The sequence below is a fragment of the Zootoca vivipara genome, chromosome 8 (genome assembly GCF_963506605.1).
Source record: "Zootoca vivipara chromosome 8, rZooViv1.1, whole genome shotgun sequence".
Taxonomy (NCBI): Eukaryota; Metazoa; Chordata; class Lepidosauria; order Squamata; family Lacertidae; genus Zootoca; species Zootoca vivipara.
In genome coordinates this window covers 77,945,354-77,968,121 of record NC_083283.1, presented here as the reverse complement: position 1 = coordinate 77,968,121, position 22,768 = coordinate 77,945,354, and the positions used below count along the sequence as shown (strand labels likewise).

Below are 22,768 nucleotides of genomic sequence, written 5' to 3'. Positions count from 1 at the left end.
TGCAATCCATTCAGCATCAAACCTGACAACCACAGAGCATTTGCAGACTAAGAAAATCAATGGCAGCATTGTTAACAGCACAGGTAGGATTCACAATATAAGAAATTTATTTCAGCAAATGTCTATGCCCAAAATGTTGCATTTCAAGCTACTGGATTAAGCAAAACAGTGTTGTGTGTGTGATTTTTAAATATAAAGTATGGTCATTTCACATCCTTCTTAATCATTTACAGTATGTATGTATGTATGTATGTATGTATGTATGTATGTATGTAAACACTGCCGACGTTGTATGCACTGTAACATCATGAAGTTATTTTCTGCAAATACTACTATATGACATTAAAAGAAACTCCCAAACAAAACGGCTGTCAATGGGAACAGACTCCAGCAGCTTCCAAAATGGGGTGCTGATGTCACAAGTCTGGTTCGACTTGGACTGTATGTGTTGTGACCCATCATGTTTTCATAGCAGAAATACAGTGGAACCTCGGTTTATGAACACCTCGGTTTACAAATTTTCGGTTTACGAACGCCGCAGACCCATCTGGAACGGATTAATTCACTTTCCATTACTTTCAATGGGAAAGTTCGCTTCAGTTTACCGGTATGAACGCTTCAGTTTATGAACAGACTTCCGGAACCAATTACACCCATGCTTCGGGTTAAGTACGCTTCAGTTTGAGTACTCCGCGGACCCATCTGGAACGGATTAATCCACTTTCCATTACTTTCAATGGGAAAGTTCGCTTCAGTTTATGGACGCTTCAGTTTAAGTACTCCGCGGACCGTCTGGAACAGATTGATCCACTTTCCATTACTTTCACTGGGAAAGTTCGCTTCAGTTTATGAACGCTTCAGTTTATGAACAGACTTCCGGAACCAATTGTGTTCATAAACCGAGGTACCACTGTAGTACTAGATGGGACATCCTTGAAGCAAGAGGCCACAGATGCTTAGGATGACTTGAGACTCAAACCTTACCATCGGTTCTCAGGAAGCTGACAGTGCAGAACTGGCACTGTTACCTCTTTGGAGACCAGTTACAGTGGAGGAAATTTATACATTAATGGAGAAACTGAAGAATGGCAAGGCCCCGGGAAAAGACTTTATACCAGCGGAACTTATAACATCCAACCAGCTCTGGTGGGCTCCGCTTTTGGCGGCCCTTTTCACAGTGGTAAACAGCTCAGGCAAAGTACCACAAAGCTGGAAGCATGCTATAGTCGTCCCAATATTCAAGAAAGGTGACCCTAAAGAACCCTCAAATTACAGGCCAATTAGCCTGCTATCAGTAATTGGGAAGTTGTATGCCTGCTTCCTAAGTAATAAACTGACAACTTTTCTTAATGAATATAACATCCTATCTGAAGCCCAGGCAGCCTATCGAGAGAATCACTCAACCACAGACCACTGCCTAATGCTGTCTTTCCTAGCCGAAAAATATACCAGGCCGCTTCAGGGCAAGCTCTTTGTGGCATTTATGGATCTGAAGTCAGCATTCGATTCTGTCCCCAGATCCCATTTGTGGACCAAGTTAGATCAGATAATACAGGACAAGCGTCTCCTCTTTCTTATAAAAGCCCTATATAACGGAACCAAACTGCAGGTCCGATGCGGTCAGCAGGGACAGCTATCAAATAATATCGAAATGAGTAGGGGGGTTCGACAGGGTTGTGTCCTGGCCCCAACATTGTTTTGCTTATTCCTAAATGATCTAGAAGAGTGCCTAATGGACGCAGATGGTCACCTTCCAAAAATAGGTATAAGAAGGACCCCCTTGCTGCTTTATGCTGATGACGCGGCCATAATTTCACGCACCAGACCGGGTTTGAAACACCTGTTGATGAAATTTTCTGAATATTGTCTTGGAAATGGCTTAACAATAAATTATGAAAAATCAAAAATCTTAGTATTTGAAAGAAGCTTTTCCCGGTTAAACTGGTCGCTGGATGGCCATGAACTTGAACAGATTAAACATTTCAGCTATTTAGGACTAACATTCCACCATACAAGATCATGGAAGTACCACTGGCAAACCTCCCTTCAAAAGGCGGAGATTACAAAACTAGCCATACTCCGATTCTTCCATACAAAGGGCGGCAAGTATGTACCGGCAGCTCTAAAAGTATTCAATGCAAAAACTGTCCCCCAAATCCTGTATGCAGCAAATGTCTGGCAGAATGGGGACCTGCCTAAGCTAGATGGCTTCCAAGCACAATTTATTCGATCCTTGCTTCAGGTGCCCAATTGTGTGCGAAATTCCATACTCCTGCTAGAAACGGGTGAATGCCCAATTTCAACAAAGGCATGGTGGGCTGCACTAAAACATTGGCTCAAGATTGTAGCATTTGAACTTGGGGAGGGACTGTATAAATACCTGAACAATGAGGAATACATCAGCCAATGGCAGAAAACCATGGCGAGAAAAGCCACTGCTTTAGGTCTGTCACCCACCCAACTCTATTGCCTGGGATATGAAGGTGCCCTAAAGACCTTAAAGCAAAGACTTTGGGATAATTCACACAGTGATCTACGACATCAATCACTTGCGATCTGCAGTCCATTGGCAGTAGGAGTACAATATGGGCATGTCTTTAAGCCAGCAGCCTATATTCAAAACTTGACAGTGCCAAACTACCGAAGGCTGTTCACAAAAGCAAGACTGAATGTATTCCCCTCTGCAGTGCTGGAGGGCAGGATGAGAGGAGTACCCTACCAGGAAAGACTGTGCTCGTGCACCCATGATGTAGATTCTATAAAACACATTGTGCTGCACTGTGGGAAGTTTGAGCAAGCTAGGGCTGAAGTGATTTCACCCCTGCTAGCCTTGCTCCCAGGAAAATCAGAGGATTTCTATATCAGGTTCCTATTGGAAGACCGGTCAAATGCCAGAACACTAGCAGTGGCAAAGTTTTTATCGGTGGTCACAAGAACTAATGTTTCCTATTCCGAATTTGAGTAAGATGTCTGAGTGGTTTGAGGGCGGGGTGTCCCAGCTGTGTATCGCTTGGTAACGAATTGATGGGTCTATGGACCGTAATAAAGATTGTTGTTGATTACATTAAAAACCCACTAATTCTACAGGATACTCAAAGGCAGCTTCCAGTCCAAGACCCTAACCACAAGGAGACCTGCTGAGTTCATTTATTTTAACAGGTGTCCTTAAACCATTTTCCAGGCATATTGAGCAAGTTCTTTAAATTTGAAGAATAGGCCTGTCTAGTAAAACTGCCTTTTTGGGACTACCTTCATTGATACTTAGGCCCATTAAAATATATGCACTCACCACACCGATAGTATCCAGCACCTAGAGAACCTACCCTGCCACCAAATCCCTCCCTCCATTGCAAGGGTTTAATTTGTAGAAATTAATGTCCTTAGTAGGATGTTCCCACTAAGCTCTGCTATTTTATTGGCAATAACAATGTGAAACATGGTCTGCAAAAATATGATAAAATAAAAGTTCAGAATTGCAGATCAAAATATTGCTGTGCAAAAATGGGCTGTAATTATTAACTATATATATGAAAAGACACTGCATAATATGTGTATTGCTCAAGCCCATGATTCAACATACGACTAAAATATCACCACATAGAAAAAGGCTTCATTAGCAAAATCTCTCAAAAGTGCTCTGAAGAGCTGATGACTGCAAATGTGTCCTCCTCCCTTCTCTCAAGCAAGGTTCACATGAGTTTTCTCTCCTTTGTTATCTTCTCTGAGAATAATCTAAAAATTAACATGTCATGTTTCTACATCTCAGACTAAATATTTGCATTTGACAACTAGGACGGTGCTAATAAAATCCATCACTTGCATCTTGACAGACTGTCAAGTCTAAACAAGAGGTAGAAACAGGGAAGGAGGGAAGGGGTGGTGGTGGAGAAAACAAATGCAGTAAGAAAGTGTCTCATTTCCGAAATGTCTATATCTCCAGTAATTATTTTAACCCACAACCCTTTCTAATGCTTTCCCAACATCTCTCTCAGTAAGAACGTCTTTTTGTGCATTGTGGATCTTTGTTCTTAAATCTTGGGAAGTTGGTAGGTGGATTTTAAATGCACAAGGTGTGAAAAACACAAGATGACTCCACACCTCCACCCCAAACCACAGTCTCAAGGGGGGGGGGGAGTTGTTAGCAGGAAGTGACCCGAGTCCACAGTCATTTGCAATGGACTTTGGCTTCCTTGCCCCTTCCTCCCTTTTTAAAAGTCACACACACACACACACCGCCCGCTTAAAAGGGTGGCTGGGAACTCTGCAAGGCACAGTGATGGCAAGGACCCAGAAGTCGCTCTCCACCTTCATTTCCCTAGAGGCAGGCAAAACTGTGTCAAATTAAGTACCTACAAACACCCCCGCAGTCTCCAGTGTTGAGCTGACAAAACAAAACAAAACCCCAAATTCTATCACATGGTTCAGCTTCACAATTTCTGTGCAATAATACTGCAGTGAATGTTGCCTCTGCCCACAATCCCCAAACTGAAGAAGAGAAAGAGGGGGGGGGGCTCTGCTGGTGCTGCTCTACATGGTAACATTTAAGACAGAAAAGCAGCTTGCTCTGTCAGGAGCACAAGAGGATGCAGTGAGAACTTCAAACTTCCATGTGCCCAAAGATTTTCATCCTATAGCTCCTTCAAATTACACCTTCGAGAGACAAATGTGAAAGCTAAGTTCAAACTGGTAGCTATTCCAGTTACATTAGAATTTTGCAGTGTGTCAAACTGATCACTGCTCCAGGTAGCTTTTTGCCCCTTCTTCACCTTCCATCACTTTTCCTCCCAGTCCTCACATAGAGCTTGTCAAGACATTCCGTGTGTGTGTGTGTGTGTGTGTGTGTGTGTGTGTGTGTGTGTGTGTGTGTGTATATATATATATATATATATATATATATATATATATATATATATAATGGCACCTTCCTTCAAGGACAATGCATTGTGTGAATCATTTCATGTTATACGATCACGTTTCTGCTCGTACAATTCCAATGGAATACCCTACGTGGGAATCAATCAACCAACCAACCAGCCAATCAATCAATCTATTTTTCATAGCCAAAAGCCTTTACAATGTACAGTAGAGGGCATGGCAAGGCTTTCCTCTGAAATTGCAAAACATACTCTAGTCTATAAAAAGTTTACAGCATAAAAAGTTTACAGCATAATTTTCAAAATAAATTTGAGGTGATTAACATATCCAGAATGGAGTTTCTTAGCTGGCAGAGCAAATTTGGCTACCAGGTGTGTAATCTGAAGATCTTTATCAGTTGAGAGACAGTCAAGTACAGGTGATAAATTTATCTGGGCATTGAATATAAGGGGTGAAGTAGCAGGCAATGCATGACATCCTCAACCTGACTGCATCCATAAATCCACCTGCTTTCCATATGGGGAATTCCCAGGTATCTCCCCTCTAAATACGCTGAGGGCATCTGTTGGAACCTTAGTTCAACAAACGCCCTACGCAGCTGCGAGAAAGTCAGTGTCTCAAGGTAATGGGGCCTTGAGTGGTTGATCTTGATTTGGGGGTACCAAATAGAATAACAATACTCTGCATGGAAAATCTAGGTTGAAATACTCTACATGGAAATCTGCAATTCAGATGATGAAATGTTATTTAATGATTTGGGAGAAATCTTGTAGTAAATTCCACCAGAATGAGTGGGGCTAGGATTCAGGAGCTCTATGGCTGAGTAGGAGGTTCCTGCTCAGGGCACAGAAAGGCTATGGGACATAATTCTCCATCCTCCACTGCTCCCCCCCCCAAATTCTGGCTCGGCTGGTATGCAGTTGGTTGAACCAGTGCAAGTGGATCTTAAACTGACATAAGCCCTGAAATAAGGCATGAATTAGAGAGGAGGGATTTAGACTGTATCTTAAGCTCATTCATCTTGGTCACATGACACACACACCCCAGGGGTGGGGAGACAGTTGGTGTAACTCAAACACTATCTAGAGGCAAGTTTTTCAGAACAGAGTCTGGATCTGGTGTACTTTTACCCCAGCTTAACTTAATTTTACATTAGCTTCTTGTGTATGGAATAGCCCTGCTAAACAGTACAGTTGAACCTCAGTCTTTGAAGACTTCAGAAGTCGAACGATTTGGCTTTCGAACACCGACAACCCGGAAGTGAATGCTTCCGTTTTATAACGCACCTCAGAAGTCGAACGGCTTCCAAGGCACATTTCTCCATTTTTTTCAATGGATTTTGCTGACCGGCAATTGTGCCTCAGTTGTTGAACGTTTCGGAAGTCGAACAGTCTTCTAGAACGGATTACGTTCGACAACCAAGGTTCCACTGTAATTCACTTGCTTTTTGCTAGAATTTAAAAGATTCCATACTCTCTTCTAAGAGTTCCACTTAGGAAACATTTCACACATTCACAAAGTTTAGACAAATATTATTTTTAAATGCTTTCAAAACCAATTTAAAATATTGGGGGGGGGGGGTTAATATATTTTTTTTGACCAATATTTAAAACAATCACCACAAAGCATATCATTTATAGTTCTCTGGCACAAAGTTAGGAGGTTTAAGTATCAGTGTTAGAAAAGGTGCAGAAGATTGCATCTGGACTCATTTTGGAGCAGGCATCCAAACATTTGATTTTATTTTAGTGAAAAGCTGTCAGTTGCTATCATTTTTACATTGAAAAAGAGCGCTTTCACAATAAACTCCCCTTGCTGCAGAAATCCCCAGCAAAAGGTGCCCTTGGGCAGAACTAGGCATGAACGAAGAACTTGGGACTGCGGCCATATTATAATATACCGGTGGCCCAGTTTCCACTTCACACACGAAGGATGATTTCACACTAGAACTATTTAGCACTTTGCTTTTTCTGGAATCAGCTGGGTGGTAATAAAATGGCGGTTCTATGCTGCATTTTTTTTTATGACCTTCCCACAAAAATCTGGTGGTACCCATCCTCATAGACAACATCTGATATAAGCAACCATTATGGAATGCCAGGGAGGCATGGAATGGTTGAGCAGCTGTTGCATCAACCAGTATGGAAGGCTGGTTCCCTTCCACCCAGTTTAAACCACACCAGTTAGATAAGGGATCCAAGAACCAGGCCACCTGAAAATGATCCACAGATGGTATTAAACTCCAAGTAGGCTTGCTAAGATGTATAAGTCTGAATCAGATAAGTGCTGGAGATGCAAAGAGATGGAGGGAATGGTCGTTCATATGTGGTAGACTTGTAAAAGGGTAAGAGAGTATTGGGAAATGATCCACAATGAATTGGGGGAAAATGTTTGAAAGTACTTCCCCCCCCCCCCCAAAACCAGAGTCCTTTCTGTTGGGGATAATTCAGACTGAAATTCCCAGGTGTCAAAAAAGCTGATTTATGTATGCTACTACTGCTGGCCCATGTTTTGCTGGCCCCAAAATGGAAAACGAGCAAGGTCCCAACCAAAGAAGAATGGCAACTTAAGTTGACAGAATACGCACAACTTGCAGACTTAACATATAGAATAAGAGAACAAGAAGAACATACGTTTAAAGAAGATTGGACAACGTTTGTTGAATATATGGGAAATAATTGTGTACAGCTGAAAACATTGGCAGCATTAAGATAAATTCAACAGTGTAAATAAGTTTTGGTGGATGCAATAATGGAATACTGAATGGTATAGTTTTTGTAAAATATGCAGGGATTTATGATACATAAAATGAACCATGGGAAGAGAAGAAGGGAAGTCGTTGATATTTTAAGGATGTAAAATGAGTATTTTAAACTGCAAAACAGAAAATTTAATGAAAATTATATATATAAAAGAATCAGGCCACGGGACTCTGGATCCAAAGCCACTGGCATCTGCCCCCCCCCCAACCCCGAAATACCCACATTTCAAAGCTTTCCACAGTCTACCATCAGCAAGGGAAGTACTGGCAGCTGTTTAGCACCAGATTTGGTGGAGAAGGGCCTCTGTCACAGTGAAGACCGCCCCCCACAGGGGCACCCCTCCACCGATGCGAGGCCAGCAGCGAGGTGACTGTGCACCATTTCAACACCCACCTGGTCATCAGCACCATGGGGCTACGATTGGCTTGTGATATATGCTTTGACATCTGAAGGCAGCCCTGTTTAGGGACGTTTTTAATGTGTGACATTTTAATGTATTTTTAATCTTTGTTGGAAGCCGCCCAGAGTGGATGGGGAAACCCAGCCAGATGGGCGGGGTACAAATAATAATAATATATTATTATTATTATTAATCAACAAAGATCCCACTTATCACTCCCAACTTTAATATATAGTTTCCTCTGACGCTCCTTTCTTCGAAAGCCGCTTCTGTTGTTCAGCTACTGACCCTAATTAGTTTCTTCCTGTTCGCTCTTGTGACAGTGGCGTTCATGAATCAACACTTTAATTAGAGAGAGCTCCTGTTTTCTTTGGTAGGGGAGTTTTAATTACTGCTTTCCTCTTTGCAGAAGGAACTACTACCAATTAATTATTTTGTTTCATTTTTTTATGATTTCTTAATTGATTACTACCATGAAGGGGGGTGGGAGAGAGCGTGGGTGATTGTTCAGACTACCCCACCCCAAGCCATAGAAACCTACTGGGGCTGATTCAGGAATACCATGTAAATTGATAGTGAATAGGAAGAAACCATGGCTGTGTACGCACATACATTTAAAGCATGTTCCCTCTCTCAAATAATCTCAGGCACTGTAGTTTACCCCTTGGAAAGTTGCAAATCCCAGCAACTGTAAACAACAACAACCACCCTATGGTTCTCTGGATCCTTTGGTTGAGGGGTGGAAGCTTAAAATGTGCTTTAAATGTATGAAGCGTATGCAGCCTCAGTAGCTAAGAAGCAGGAACTGCTTTCAAAGGAAGGGGCAAGGAGGAAATTACTAATTCAAGCACCACTTTAGAGAGAAGCCTCCGTAAGTGGACAAGCCGATACTGCATTTTTAGTCTGAAAAAAATCACCACAAATGATCACCCTGGACAAATAAGGCAGAGTGACAAATAAGCACAACACTGTGTTTTGTTGTTTCGATTCTCCGCAGCAGCAGTAAATGCACAATGACCATTCTGGAGAAATTGTAGAAGCCCAAGAACAGACGTATAGAGTTTTACAACTTGCAAAAAAGCACGGTGGTGGCAGACAGTTGCTGCCTCTCCCTGTACTTTGCTTTGGAATACCTGGCCATCTGCTGCCATCGATCCCCATGGCAACTTCCCACCTACCCTGCCACTACCTGTGGCATTTGCAAGGAGGGCCCCAGCAGGGCGGCATTGCCCAAGGTGCCCTCTTTTAGCCCTGGTTCTGAAGATATATTAGAACTGGGGAAATTTGAGGTTAACTGGAATAATGGTCTGGCATTATTTACACAGGTGCATTATTTACACACCTGGGGACGCAGGTGGCGCTGTGGGTTAAACGACAGAGCCTAGTAGGGCTTGCTGATCAGAAGGTTGGCGGTTCGGATCCCTGCAACGGGGTGAGCTCCCATTGCTTGGTCCTAGCTCCTGCCAACCTAGCAGTTCGAAAGCACGTCAAAGCGCAAGTAAATAAATAGGTACCGCTACAGCGGGAAGGTAAACGGTGTTTCCGTGTGCTGCTCCGGTTTGCCACATGCTGGCCACATGACCTGGAAGCTGTACGCCGGCTCCCTTGGCCAATAACGCGAGATGAGCGCCACAACCAAAGAGTTGGTCACTTTACCTTTACCCATATGTAAGCAGAAGTAAAATGCCCTGAAAACAATTATACTTCCTGCTTAGCAGTGCTTTTTCCCCCTAGCCATAAGCAGTACTGCCACCTTTTGCGGGGGAAGGAGGCAGGAGGGCTCTTGGATCCTCTCAGAGCATCACACCATCTTTCTTAAAGTGGGTAAATGCTTCCTGGGCTTGGTGAAGGAGGTGTGAGGCTCTAACAGGATCCTGGAGCTTTGCTGCCTCCTTTCCAAAACCAGGCTCTCTTGAACGGTATGACCCTGTGGTGAAAAAAGACATGCACAGTCAAGGTACTGTATTGAGAGTACAGAAAGAGGTATGGTGTTGCAGCTAGTCATTTAATTATCATGCATCATGTAATAACTATATACCAAGATCTTAATGAAGTTCCAGTAAAACATGCAATTGTTTTGTATGTAATTGTTTTTCCTGGCCCCAAGGAAATTTTGTACTCCGGGCAACTACTCAGAGTACCGGCATCCTTTTCCCACAAACAAACCACTGCCACTTAGTAAATGAGTATAGGATGGCTGTGTTATTGTGCATTTATATAAAGGTCAGCTAGCCATATTACGCTCCTACAAAAGAAACCAAAATTGCTGTAGTGTAGTGGCTAAAGGAGATGAGTCTCCAAGTCATGTCATAGCCACATCCTTATTAGATGGTTTTAGGAAAGACACTGTTGCCTCAGCCTCAACCAGCAATATAGAGATAAATAATAATGACCTGTCTTACAAGGTTGGCACAAGAATTCTATAGGTAATGTACACAGCAAACTTGGAATGCTACACAATATGCTATATGCTAAAATATGTAGATGTGAGTGCTAATTCATGTGATAAGAATAATCTGCAACACCAGAAAACATCTACCAAATTATGAAGGCAGGGAAGTCAGTGCTATGCACCTCACCAAATAACCTAAGAGTAAAGGCCACCTCATGAGAAGAGAAGACTCCCTGGAAAAGATCCTGATTCTGGGAAAGATTGAGGGCACTAGGAGAAGGGGACAACAGAGGATGAGATGGTTGGACAGTGTTCTTGAAGCTACTAATATGAGTCTGACCAAACTGCGGGAGGCAGTGGAAGATAGGAGTGCCTGGCGTGCTATGGTCCATGGGGTCACGAAGAGTCGGACATGACTAAATGACTAAACAACAACAACAACAACAAACAAAGGCCCAGTTTGGTATGCAAATATCCTAGCATCCAGCTTTCAGAAAAAGGGGGGGAGTGCACACTCATTTAAATGAAACTTGCATGCCCACATTTTTCTGCAGCTGTTTCTTGGCAGTTAAGGCAGACCCATAATGTATGTACCAGACACCATTTATTATGACACTAGGAAGTGTTGGGAAACAAGAACTCTCAGGCTGTTTCATAAATTACACAGCAACAGACCCAGGTTTACTGCTGAATGTAGACTCAACAGGGAGTTGTAGCCAATCCCAGGGCTTTAATAATTGGACCAATACAAGTTTGCAATTCACTTGTCACCTTCACATTTTTAGGTATATATGTTAGGAATGTGGTATATCAACAGCCCTGTATCTTATTCAACCACTTTAATGCCATATGTACCACAGATAAAACCTTCCACTGGCTTAAACACAGCCTAAGATTCTCAGAGGCTATGTTAATGTATTATAATGCAATCAGCGATTAGAATTCCTTTATGGTTGCGACAAAAAAAATCTTTCCTAAAGGCTACTAGCTTTCCATTCATTAACAAAAACACACATATAAGGCATACCGAATTTATAAAGCATTTCAGAATATACTAATAGTTCTTGTACCTCAGGCAGTTCTTGAGCATCCAAGTGCAGATAAATGTTTGGTTAGCAAATGACTTAGCTGCAAGGATTGCTGCTCTGCTGAGGGACAGATCATGAAATTACTCTAGGGTTAGAAAAGGTCTTGTCATAAACAGACTGCAAAAAAAAAAAAATCTGCAAACTTGCCAGATGCTCTTATTTTAAATGCTGTCCTTTATTTGAGCGTGCTGAAGAATTAATCTGCTGCTCTGCACATGAGATTGCTAACAGTTTTTTGCGGAAGGGAAGAAGCCATTTGGCTTCAGCAGAAATCCCTTGACATGATAGCAGTGATGGGTGTTTTAAATCATAAGCCTTTGCTCTACGGTTGCCCCTGAATGCATTACTTTGCTAGCAGTAGGGTTGCCGCCACTGGCCACTGGCTCCAGGTTTTATTTTTGGTCATTGACAACTTTGACAGGAAGATGGTATTGAGCCTCAGTCCACTGACCTCAATGATACTGACCACTAGCCCGGATCATCAGCCTAGGACCCCTCACCACTTCAAAACCCATCAGAATCAAGAGAAATAAACTTCCCATAGGCCTTGTTGAAGAGGAATTAGCTCAGAATGGCAAAATACATTTTGAAGGCATGCTTTGGCACCTGGCCATCAGACTCTCAGAATCACTTTGTTGCCCCATGGGGCAAAACAGCCAACCCTGGTCTCCATGAGATTTGAATTGGCGCTTGCTAGGTGCCAGTCAGCACCACAGTTTTAACTTGGTCTTAGTCTTATTGTATTGGGGCTCTTGTGCACTGCTGTGATTAAGCAGTATACAAATTCTTGAAATAAATAATGAATTGATGCAAGGATCTGGCCCCAAGAACAGGGATCCCTCATGTAATTGAGCTGTGCTTCTCAGCACAGCACAGAAACTGAAGGGATGATCTCTGCCCCTTTTCCATTCCAAGCTAGTGAGGAAAATGTGATTATTCTCATCACCCTTACCAATGCATATCTGCCTATTCACCCTGCCAGAGACGCCAGCTTCTCCAGACGATTGAGGTGGCCCGACGTGACATCCTGACATTGCACGACATCCTGTTTTACATGCAGCCCTTAAAAAAACATCAGGGAGCACCCAGAGTGCCTCATTCCCAGGAGCTGCCGCCTATGCATCCCAAAGCTGCTATTTACCAGAGGAGAGGGGCTGCTCTTAGTGCCAATGGCCACCTCCTTCATGCAGTAAACAACAGCTAGTGAGGATGCAATTTTAATTTGATCCATGGCATGGGGAGAGAGGATTAATTCGCCTTCCTGTGATCCTGATCTGGCTCCCCACGTGCTCCTAACAAAAATAACATCCTGTATGTTAAATGTGACCACCCATTTGGTATGTTAAATGTGACCACCGATTTGATATAATGTGTAAGTAGCTCTCTATTGCACTTTATATTGGTAGGGTTCAATATGGTAGGGTCCAACTTCCTCAAGAGTTTCCCCAGGTTTTGCAGTATCTGAGCTCTCTGTCTTCTGGAAGTGTTTCTCAGACTTGGGTCCCCTGCTGTTGTTGGACTACACCTCCCATCATCCCTAGCTAGCAGGACCAGTGGTCAGAGATCAGCGGAGAAGGAATCCCACAACAGCCAGGGAGCTAAGTTTGAGAAAGACTGGTTTTGTGCCTTGCTACCGCATCCTGCTGCTGGCTGCCCTCTCCTCCTAGTTAGTTCTTCCTAGATCTTTCCCAGCACAGCAGAGACCCTCTTATCCTAGTTGGAACAGGAGAGGGGGGAAGCATGGCGATTATTCTGAACTTCTTGGCAAGTGTCTTATGAATTTTCTCAGGGATTTCAAGCATGGGCACATTTCTCCCAGAGTATGCCTGCTGTATGACAATACTGATCCCTAAGCAAAGGCATGGTCTATAGATACCTTGTTGTTTTCTCTCTGACAAAAAGCCAAGCCGGGGGGGGGGGGGGAATTCCTCTGGGGAATTGTGTACATCAATGTGGCTATTTAAAAGGCTTCTTGCATGCTTTAAAACGGATGCACTTCCTGACCGACCTTTACAAGGAACCGAACTGGGAAGCCCATAAAATATTTACATCCCTTCTGCTTGTCAAGCTCATTAGCTATCATAAAGGTTGTTCACTATTTAATTTTTCTTTTGGTTAGCTTTCCAAAAGATCACCAAAGAGACCATTTTTTTTGCCTGATGCCTCTCTTTTCTGTTTTGCAGTCGACACAAGTGTAGAAATGTAGAGAAACTCTACCATGAAGTCCAACAGCCTAGATTTATTAAGGAATATACCTAAGCACCTGTTAAAAGCTTGAAAGCAGATTTCCCACTTCCTTAATTGCTCAAGCTGGCAGTTGTTGCAAAAGCAACTATGGATAAGTAAAAACACTGAGAAGTTTTGCCAGGGAAAATAATGTAATGCTGCTGCGCTCTAGTTTCAAGAGTGGCTAAGCCTGTCTGAGCATGCCCAGAGGCTTCTAACATACTGAGAAGTTCAGCACATCACAGGTCTCTGGGTATTTCCAGACATTAGATGGAAGTCACCTGGATCCAATCCATAAATATTTCTGCTGGTACCAAGGGTCCTGGCCTCAGTGAGATATGGTAGCACTTCTAAAGGCACAATTAACAACTTTTTTGACAGGCATTTTAAGTGAAGGCTTTCATCCCAGCCTACATCTGCACTAGATTTGGAACTGTTCTTATATATGATATTCATATATATAGGACTCTGGTAGCGCTGTGGTCTAAACCAGTGCTCCCCAACCTTTTTATCGCCGCGGACCAGTCAACATTTGATAATTTTACCGCGGCCCGCTGAGGGGGGGGGCGTTGATTGTTTATATTTTATTTAGATTGTTTTGATTTAATAATTTTAATTTAATTGTATTTAAATGTTCCTTGGGCGGCCCGGTACCAATTGATCCATGGACCGGTACCGGTCCGTGGCCCGGGGGTTGAGGACCACTGGTCTAAACCACTGAGCCTCTTGGGCTTGCCAATCTTAAGGTTGGCAGTTCAAATCCACACGGCAGGGTGAGTTCCCATTGCTCTGTCCCAGCTCCTGCCAACCTAGCAGTTCGAAAGCACATCAAAGTGCAAGTAGATAGACAGGTACAGCTGCAGTGGCAAAGTAAATGGTGTTTCCATGCACCAAAAGCAGTTTAGTCATGCTGGCATGACCCATAAAAGCTTTCTGTGGACAAATGCCGGCTCCCTCAGCCTGAAAGCAGAGATGAGCAGTCAAATTTGACTGGACTTAACTGTCCAGGGGTCTTTTACCTTTTCCTAATTCATATATAATATTTCATATATGTAATTGCTGTAACTGCTTTTACTGTTAAATGGCTTCCTAGTCAGTTTACAGGAAGTGGTTCATAAATAGAAATCGGTAAATGGATAAATAAAAAACATACAAGTGATCCCTGTTCCCATGTAGTAATACAAAAAGAGCTCTTATGGATCAGACCAAAGGCTCATGTGGTCCACCATTATACGTTCACAGTGGCCAATCAGATGTTTCTGGGAAGCTTACAAACAGAGCATGGGTGCAACTGTATTAGTGATCCCCAGCAACTTGTATTTAGAGGGGGGGATACCAGAGGTCATGTGTAGACATAATGAATAGCATCTGCAGACAGCCTTATTCTCCATGAGTTTGTACAATCCCCTTTCAGAGCTGTCTAAGTTGGAGAAAGAGGCCGATCTCCTGCCGCGGGCTCACCTTTATCGATAAGCCACGCCCTCCCGGCGCACCCCGATTGGGTGCACCGCAGGCGTGCCGCGGCAGGGAACCGACCAATGGGCTGGGGGGAATGCTAGCCATTCCCCCCCCCCATGTGAAGGCCTCATGAAGCCCACAACATCTCCTCCCCGTGAGTCGGGAAGAGATTATATTAAACCGATGAATTAAACAAACCCCATAGCCAAACCATAAAGACAGAAGCAGGAACTAGCAACGGCTTTCCCGCATAGATGGTTCCAGAGGCTGTCTTAAAAAGTACAAGGTGCTGAAATGCCAACAGACACGTGTGGACTGAGGTTCCCCTCAGAAGAGATATGATGTCTAAGCATAAGGAAGAAGACAACCACTGAGAGGTGGTGAGAGGAATTAGGAGACAACCAAGTCCAGTTTTACCACCTGTTGGTATACTCTCAGCTGACTCCCTGACGAACGTTGATTACATTTTGTTTATGGGTTTTTAATGGGTTTTTTATATAAACCTAGATGTACACCACAAATACACAGTGCAGAATGGCTCTAAGGGTCAACAACCAGGTTAGTCTAACACAGGCATCCCCAGACTACGGTCTGCGGGCCTCATTTATCTGGGGGGCGGCGACCCCCGCCGTCCGCTCTTACTGGCGTGGTGTAGCATGGCTGCCCACTTCCGGGTCGCAGGAGCACCGGATGTAGCTTGTGTGCATGCGCAAGCGTCATTTCCAGCACACTTCCGGGTCGGAGGAGGCCCATGCGCATACACACAAGCTATTTCTGGTGCTCCTGCGACCCGGAAGTACGTCGGAAATAGCATGTGCGCGCACTCCCCCACCCTCCAGCCTGCCGCGCGATCGGCACTGCAGGCACCAGCCCAAAGTGCAGTAAGTTTGGAGACCCCTGGTCTAATACATACTTGCTGCCAATTAGCTTGGAAAAAGCAATCACCTGAGTTGCAACTGGGGAAAACGGCTCCCTAATTCTATATGCACCTTTTCAAAGCGTAACCCTCTAGCTCTGATCATAGACTCACAGAATTGTAGAGTTGGAAAGGACCATGGGGGTCATCTAGTCCAACCCCCTGCAATGCAGTAGTCTTCTGCCCAACGTGGGGTTAAAACCCACTGCCCATCTATTCCCTAACCTTTTACAAAAGCCTAGGAGAAAACCCATACCCAGTTACTCCCTAATACCCTGATTATCTTGACTGGGGGCAGATTACCCTGAAGGCCTTGCCAGAATATTTTTTTTTTTAAATACATTTTATTCCAATTTTCCAAATTCAACAAATTAACAAAACCAATCTTTTATACAAAATCTTATATTCACATCTTTTACCTTGCTCCGCCGAGCTATGACTTCCCCCCCTCCCTTCATGCGGGTTTCTTGTTAATTCCCTTTTTTGCAGTTCCTTTTTTAACATATTGGTCAATTCGTAAGGTTTATTTTAATCCTGCGAGAGTTTTTAATGATCTACAGTTTTTCTCCATATAGTCCACATATTTACTCCAGTCCTTTTGAAACCTTGTCTCCCCCTGGTCACGAATCTTGCATGTCAATCTAGCAAGTTCAGCATAGTCCATCATTTTTATCTGCCACTCCACAATTGTAGGTAATTCCTGTAATTTCCATTTTTGGGCTAACAAAGTCCTAGCCGCGGTTGTTGCATACATAAACAGTGTTTGATCTTCTTTTCTAATCTCTCCTCCTATTATTCCTAACAAAAATGCTTCTGGTTTTTTTGGAAAGGTATATCTAAACATCTTTTTCAATTCGTTATATAAACTTTCCCAAAATCTTTTAACTTTTTCGCATGTCCACCACATATGATAAAATTCACCATCTTTCTCTTTACATTTCCAGCAACTTTTATCACTCATTCTATACATTTTAGCTAATTTAACTGGAGTTAAATACCATCTGTACATCATCTTATATACATTTTCTTTCAAGGCAGTACATGCTGTAAATCTTAAAGTTTGATTCCATAATTTCAACCACGCATCATATTCAATATTATGCCCCAAATCTTTTGCCCTTGCCAGAATAAGAAGGCCTTGCCAGAATAAACACCCACAAAGCAACAAAACTTTGATTCAGCACTCAAAATATTCTTTTCTGAAGTACTTTTCACAACAGACGTTTCTATTTCTAATAACCAACAGCTGAAATAATGAAGGCAGGCTTACCGTTACACCGAAGAAGCTGGTCTGATTCATTGCATCTAGGAAAATTTTTCCAAGTTCTTTGTTGGTGTAGTTAAAGTCCTCAATTTTTTGGCTTCTGTTGGTGGCATTGAGAATCTTCATTGCTTGCTGAAGTGTTTTGGCAATTACCCAAATTCCATCATAAGCAAAGCCATGGAACTTACTTGGCTCAACATTCCCTCGCCTTTGATCATACTCCTCTTCATACTGCTGTGGTGTCTGTGTAAAAGAATACAAGGCCGGTTCACTGATCAGCATGTTAAAGTCTGTGCCCAAAATGTTAAAAGCCATGGAAGAGTCCTGTGGAGCTCAAGAAATAATGAGAAGCATTTCAGGGCAGAAAAATACAATTTTATCATTCATTATGTAATATTGTGCCATCAAGGCAACTAGTGACTCAGGTCACATCCCCACAATAGGTTTAAACCATATTTAAAGCATGTGGTTTCCCGGAAACAATTCTGGGAACTGTAGTTTGCCCCTCACATGGATAAAATACCCAGCACTCTTAATAAACTAGTTCCTGGGATTCTTTCAAAGAAGCAATGTGCTTTGAATTTATGGTGTGGATGTAGACTTGCATTAAAAAATATTTGCCTAGACCTACCAAACTAAATTACTTGCACTTGGGCCCACTGAAATCAATAGGACAAGTTAGTAATGAAGGAAGTTCAAACTAAGTCTGGTTCCAAGCAATTATTCTTAAATCAGTTTTCTCCAAACTAATGATATCAAAGGCACACTGAATTAAAATGGGGCACATGCTTTATTTTGGCACCCAAAACACTTTACTTTCAGAATGTAAATGGGTAACGGAGGGAACAACCTCATGCTTCTCAGTGTGCTACTGTGGTGGGGGTAGTTCTTGATTTGAAGGAGATAAACCCATGGCAGTAACTCATGCAGGTGCTCAATGGACACCCCTCCTCCATGGGCAGGCAATTTTGCAGGGTCTCTCCACCAGGAGTGATTGAATGGTCCAATCACGCCAACTCCAGAAATGGCACAACATTGCAAGTTCTAAACTCGTTACATTAAGTGTGAAAGAAGAAAGATCTTCCTCATGTTGTTTGGGGCACTGTTGCCAGGGTGAACTTCATTTGCTAAACAGAGCTCAAAATAATTGTTTGTGTTTACTAACAGAAAACGATTTAATAATATCCATGCACCATTAAGGTGCATATGTACATGGTTTTATAAACAAGAGTCAACATGATTCCCCTCACATCTCCCTCTCTGCAGGGTGAACAAAGATTGCTTCAACCTTTGCAGTGCCTCTGATAGAACATTTCCCAGAAATTCCACCTGATTTGAGTTGCCTTGCCTTGCCCCTCCCCTCTGCCCATCTGAAGTGCAAAGGTCTGAGTCTTTTCTAATTCCTGGATCCAACAAGGTTCCAACTGCTGGAATGGGCAGACCAGCCACAACTTAGGTAACATCCTAAGTATGGGTTGTTAAGATAACAAAGGAAGTAGTTCTGTGCCAGAGAAGCAAATGAGTGCCCCCCTCCCTCAACTGCCTGGTAGTTGGAAAGACAAAAGAGAGAGAGTTGAGGTGTGTGAGGAGTTAGAACAGGCATCCCCAAACTGCGGCCCTCCAGATGTTTTGGCCTACAACTCCCATGATCCCTAGCTAACAGGAACAGTGGTTGGGGAAGATGGGAATTGTAGTCCAAAACATCTGGAGGGCCGAAGTTTGGGGATGCCTGAGTTAGAACATGGGTAGGCAAACTAAGGCCCAGGGGCTGGATCCAGCCCAATCGCCTTCTAAATCTGTCCCGCGGATGGTCTGGGAATCAGCATGTTTTTGCATGAGTAGAATGTGTGTTTTTATTTGAAATGCATCTCTGGGTTATTTGTGGGGCCTGCCTGGTGTTTTTACATGAGTAGAATGTGTGTTTTTATTTGAAATGCATCTCTGGGTTATTTGTGGGGCCTGCCTGGTGTTTTTACATGAGTAGAATGTGTGTTTTTATTTGAAATGCATCTCTGGGTTATTTGTGGGGCCTGCCTGGTGTTTTTACATGAGTAGAATGTGTGTTTTTATTTGAAATGCATCTCTGGGTTATTTGTGGGGCATAGGAATTTGTTTATTTATTTATTTTTTTCAAAATATAGTCCAGCCCCACACAAGGTCTGAGGGACAGTGGACCGGCCCCCTGATGAAAAAGCTTGCTGACCCATGAGTTAGAAACAGGCAGAATCCAGGGGGAGACAGAGCCGTGCCTGATTTCTGGTGGAATCCAAAGCTGTGGCTATGGGAGAAGCAAGACACTTTTGGAGTGTTAATGCTGTGAGCCTCCCCACCCCCCTCAAGCTGCATATATAGTAAATAAACCATATATCCTAATGACACCTCAGTCTCAGCTGTCCCTCGTTCCGAGGAAACAGAACTCTGGGTAAATGCCTGGAACTCCTGGCCGCTCGGCGATTGGGGTGGTGTGCAACAGTATTTTAAAGTGACGCATAACGCTAGAGTATTTTTTTCTGCTGGGTATCTTTAATATTTGACAGGGGTTTGCGCTGCCATCTCAAGGTTTAAGACTGGGCTGAAAACCTACTATGACAGAAGTTTTTTGCATGCCTTTATATGCTACAAATGGTAAAAAGGAAATCAAACTCACCCTTCCTGAAATGGTTTTGATCGGTTTTGAACTGAGAGGTTCAAAATCCACTCCAATGTACCCTTCCATGGCGCCAAGAACGTTCATGGAGATACAGTGAGATGAGTTAAGCTTTGGAATAGCTTTTTCCCACCAGTGGCTCTGATACCACCCAGGAATGATCCACTGATATTTAGGGCCAAACATCTTTTCATTAAATGCCTACAGTGGAAACATAAAAGAGGGGAGAAAGAGTTACAACATTTATTTTAAAAAACCTTGTAGAGATTTAAATAATCTCAGCTACGATAGCCACTTCTTAAAAATAAACACCTTTCTTGGGGGGAAATGAACCTAAAGGAACACACACATTTTAACAAGGGAAACCCTAAATATATACTTATACATAACTTAGAATCTGTACTGGTTACACAAGAAGATGCCATCAACTGAGGACTGCTATAATACAAACAATTTCATAATTAATATGCCAATTTCATAATTAATATGCAGAAGCATTAAGAGCTTCTATATATAGGCTTGGTGGCCAAAATGCAAACAAGAAGGAATGGGGTTCCAAAGTGAGAAAAAGAGCAAGACTGAAAGTCTGCTCCTTCTCAGTCACTCAAGCTGAGCCATATGGATAAAGATGGCTAGTAGTTGGGCTCTGGAATACCCTCCCCTACTACAGCATGTGATACGGATTGTCTGGGTGACAAGGAATGGTTGGGGGCACCAGTTGGGGAACCCCCTGGGGGAGCCTCAGAAGAGGGAGGCTCAGAGCCCGGGAAGTGGTGGTGGGACCCTGAGGACAGGTCCAAGGGTGAAGTGGGTTGGGAGGGATGGTTGGATGCTGAAGAAGCTACAGGCTTTAGCAAACAAGAAGAGCCAGGTGCAGAAAGCAGTGCAGACTCTGCAGAGGAAGCAGAGGAGGAAGCAGCAGTGTCTGCAGAAGCAGCCCAGGAGCTTGCTGTTCCTACTGTACTAAGCTCCCCTCCCCCTTTGCCCCTGAGGACACAGAGGGCTATGCCTGCGGCAGAACCCCCCACCATCGTAGTTTAAGGCTGCTTGGGAAACTTCTGGCTGAGGAGGAGTCTCAGGGGGGAGGAGAGCACAGAGGCCTTCAGTCCTGCCAACTGCTTAATGGGAACAAGTCCGGCTGGGAGGCATTGCCAAGCTGTATGCCATTTACCTGAATAAAGAATTAAATACACTGCTGAGTCTTGTATGCTGAGCTGCCACCCTCGCACCTGGCATGTGTAGTTGCATAGCTTCCTGCAAAATGGCCTGCCCATTTATTTCTAGTTAAGGCCCTCTCAAAGTCTTCTGCCTTGTCCAAAAACCAGCATGTCCTTTCGTCCACCAGCTGGGAAAATTTATTGTTTTCCCTTCAATTGTCAAGGTGGCATACATAGAGTTCCCAAGTTATCTCTCATCCAGGCATTGGCCAAACCAAGTCTGCAGAGATCCCCTCCTTTTCTCCCTCTCTTTTTCTTTACTTACACAGCAGAATACTTTTGCTGCCATTTCTTCATTGAACTGGCCAAGGATAATTCGAACATCATTTCCCTGCAGAATACAATAAAAAGTATTAGTGAAATCACTACATTCTCTTCCTCTCACAGATCACAGGTATGAGATATATACTCATTAGTAATTAATTATTTTTTATTGCCACCAACTCATTTACCATTAACAAGGCGGTGTATGGCAATACACAAGGCACTGTAAAAAGCCTGATATGACTAGCTCATCAAGAAAGTTTAAACAGCTACGTAGGCCTGCTCCCATAAAATGGCCTTCAAGAGACACCTGAAAATAAAAAAGTGAGGATAACGGCCGAATCTTTTTTTTAAAATAATTTTTATTCATTTTCCAAATACAAAATCACAAAAAGCAAAACAGAAACTGAGAACAAGAAAAAAACAAAGGAAAAAGACAAAAATAAAACATAAAAAAGAAAAACATCTTAAATCTTATATTGTTTACTTAACATTGTTGACTTACTCAATTCCACCCTCACTGGTCCATTTTATAATTCCAGTTAAGCAGTTTTCATCTTATATCTTAAATTAATCTAACACATTTTATCATTAACACTCGAATATTCTATTCTAAAAATATCATCTATTCTCCACCAATAATTAATCAATTTATCCAAATCAAAAATTATTTTCCCTTCCTTGTATCTTCTGTTTCTCCCCTTAGCCTAGAAATTTTTACAAAGAACTTTCCATAAATTTAAATATTAATTCTTATATCATACTAACATTTAAGCACATTATAACAAATTTAACCCCCATTCCCCTGAACTCAGGGTCTCCCAAATTCTTCAGCGAGTTCCATAAGTCATTCCAGTTTCGGACCATCTAGAGATAACTGCTGAATCTTTACTGGAAGAGTCTTTCACAACACAGGAATCACAACACTAAAAGCCTGACTTCTGGCAAAAGCCAACCAGGGTTCTGTAACATGGGGGGGGGGCAACTAACAGTGCTCTTTCAGATGAGTCCATTAATTAACCTGGGGTCCAAAGGCTTAGGTGGTCCCTACAGCATCCTTTATAATGCCTTATATTACCGAAATGCTCTTGTAGGGGAAAAAATGGTGCTTCCTATTTTACACCGACAAGCACTTCCTGGGTAGTCTAGGATTCAGATACTATACCACCAGAAGTGGCACCATGTGCTGCGGCAGAACCACAACCAACCAGCAACAGATTCGCTGCTGCAACAGCTCAATAACAATGTCTCAAAATCTC

General features: G+C 42.9%; 1 protein-coding gene across 1 annotated transcript in view; it reads right to left on the bottom strand.

Annotated features, from left to right (window-relative positions):
• Positions 1–22,768, bottom strand: part of GABBR2 (gamma-aminobutyric acid type B receptor subunit 2) — a 257,568-nt gene that overhangs the window by 139,081 nt on the left and 95,719 nt on the right. Inside the window, exons 5-7 of the mRNA XM_035124845.2 lie at positions 21,511–21,576; positions 20,029–20,229; positions 17,388–17,624 (exon numbers count right to left, since the gene is read on the bottom strand). Of these exons, the coding sequence (XP_034980736.1) occupies positions 17,388–17,624; positions 20,029–20,229; positions 21,511–21,576 (504 nt within the window). The remainder of the gene's footprint in view (positions 1–17,387; positions 17,625–20,028; positions 20,230–21,510; positions 21,577–22,768) is intronic.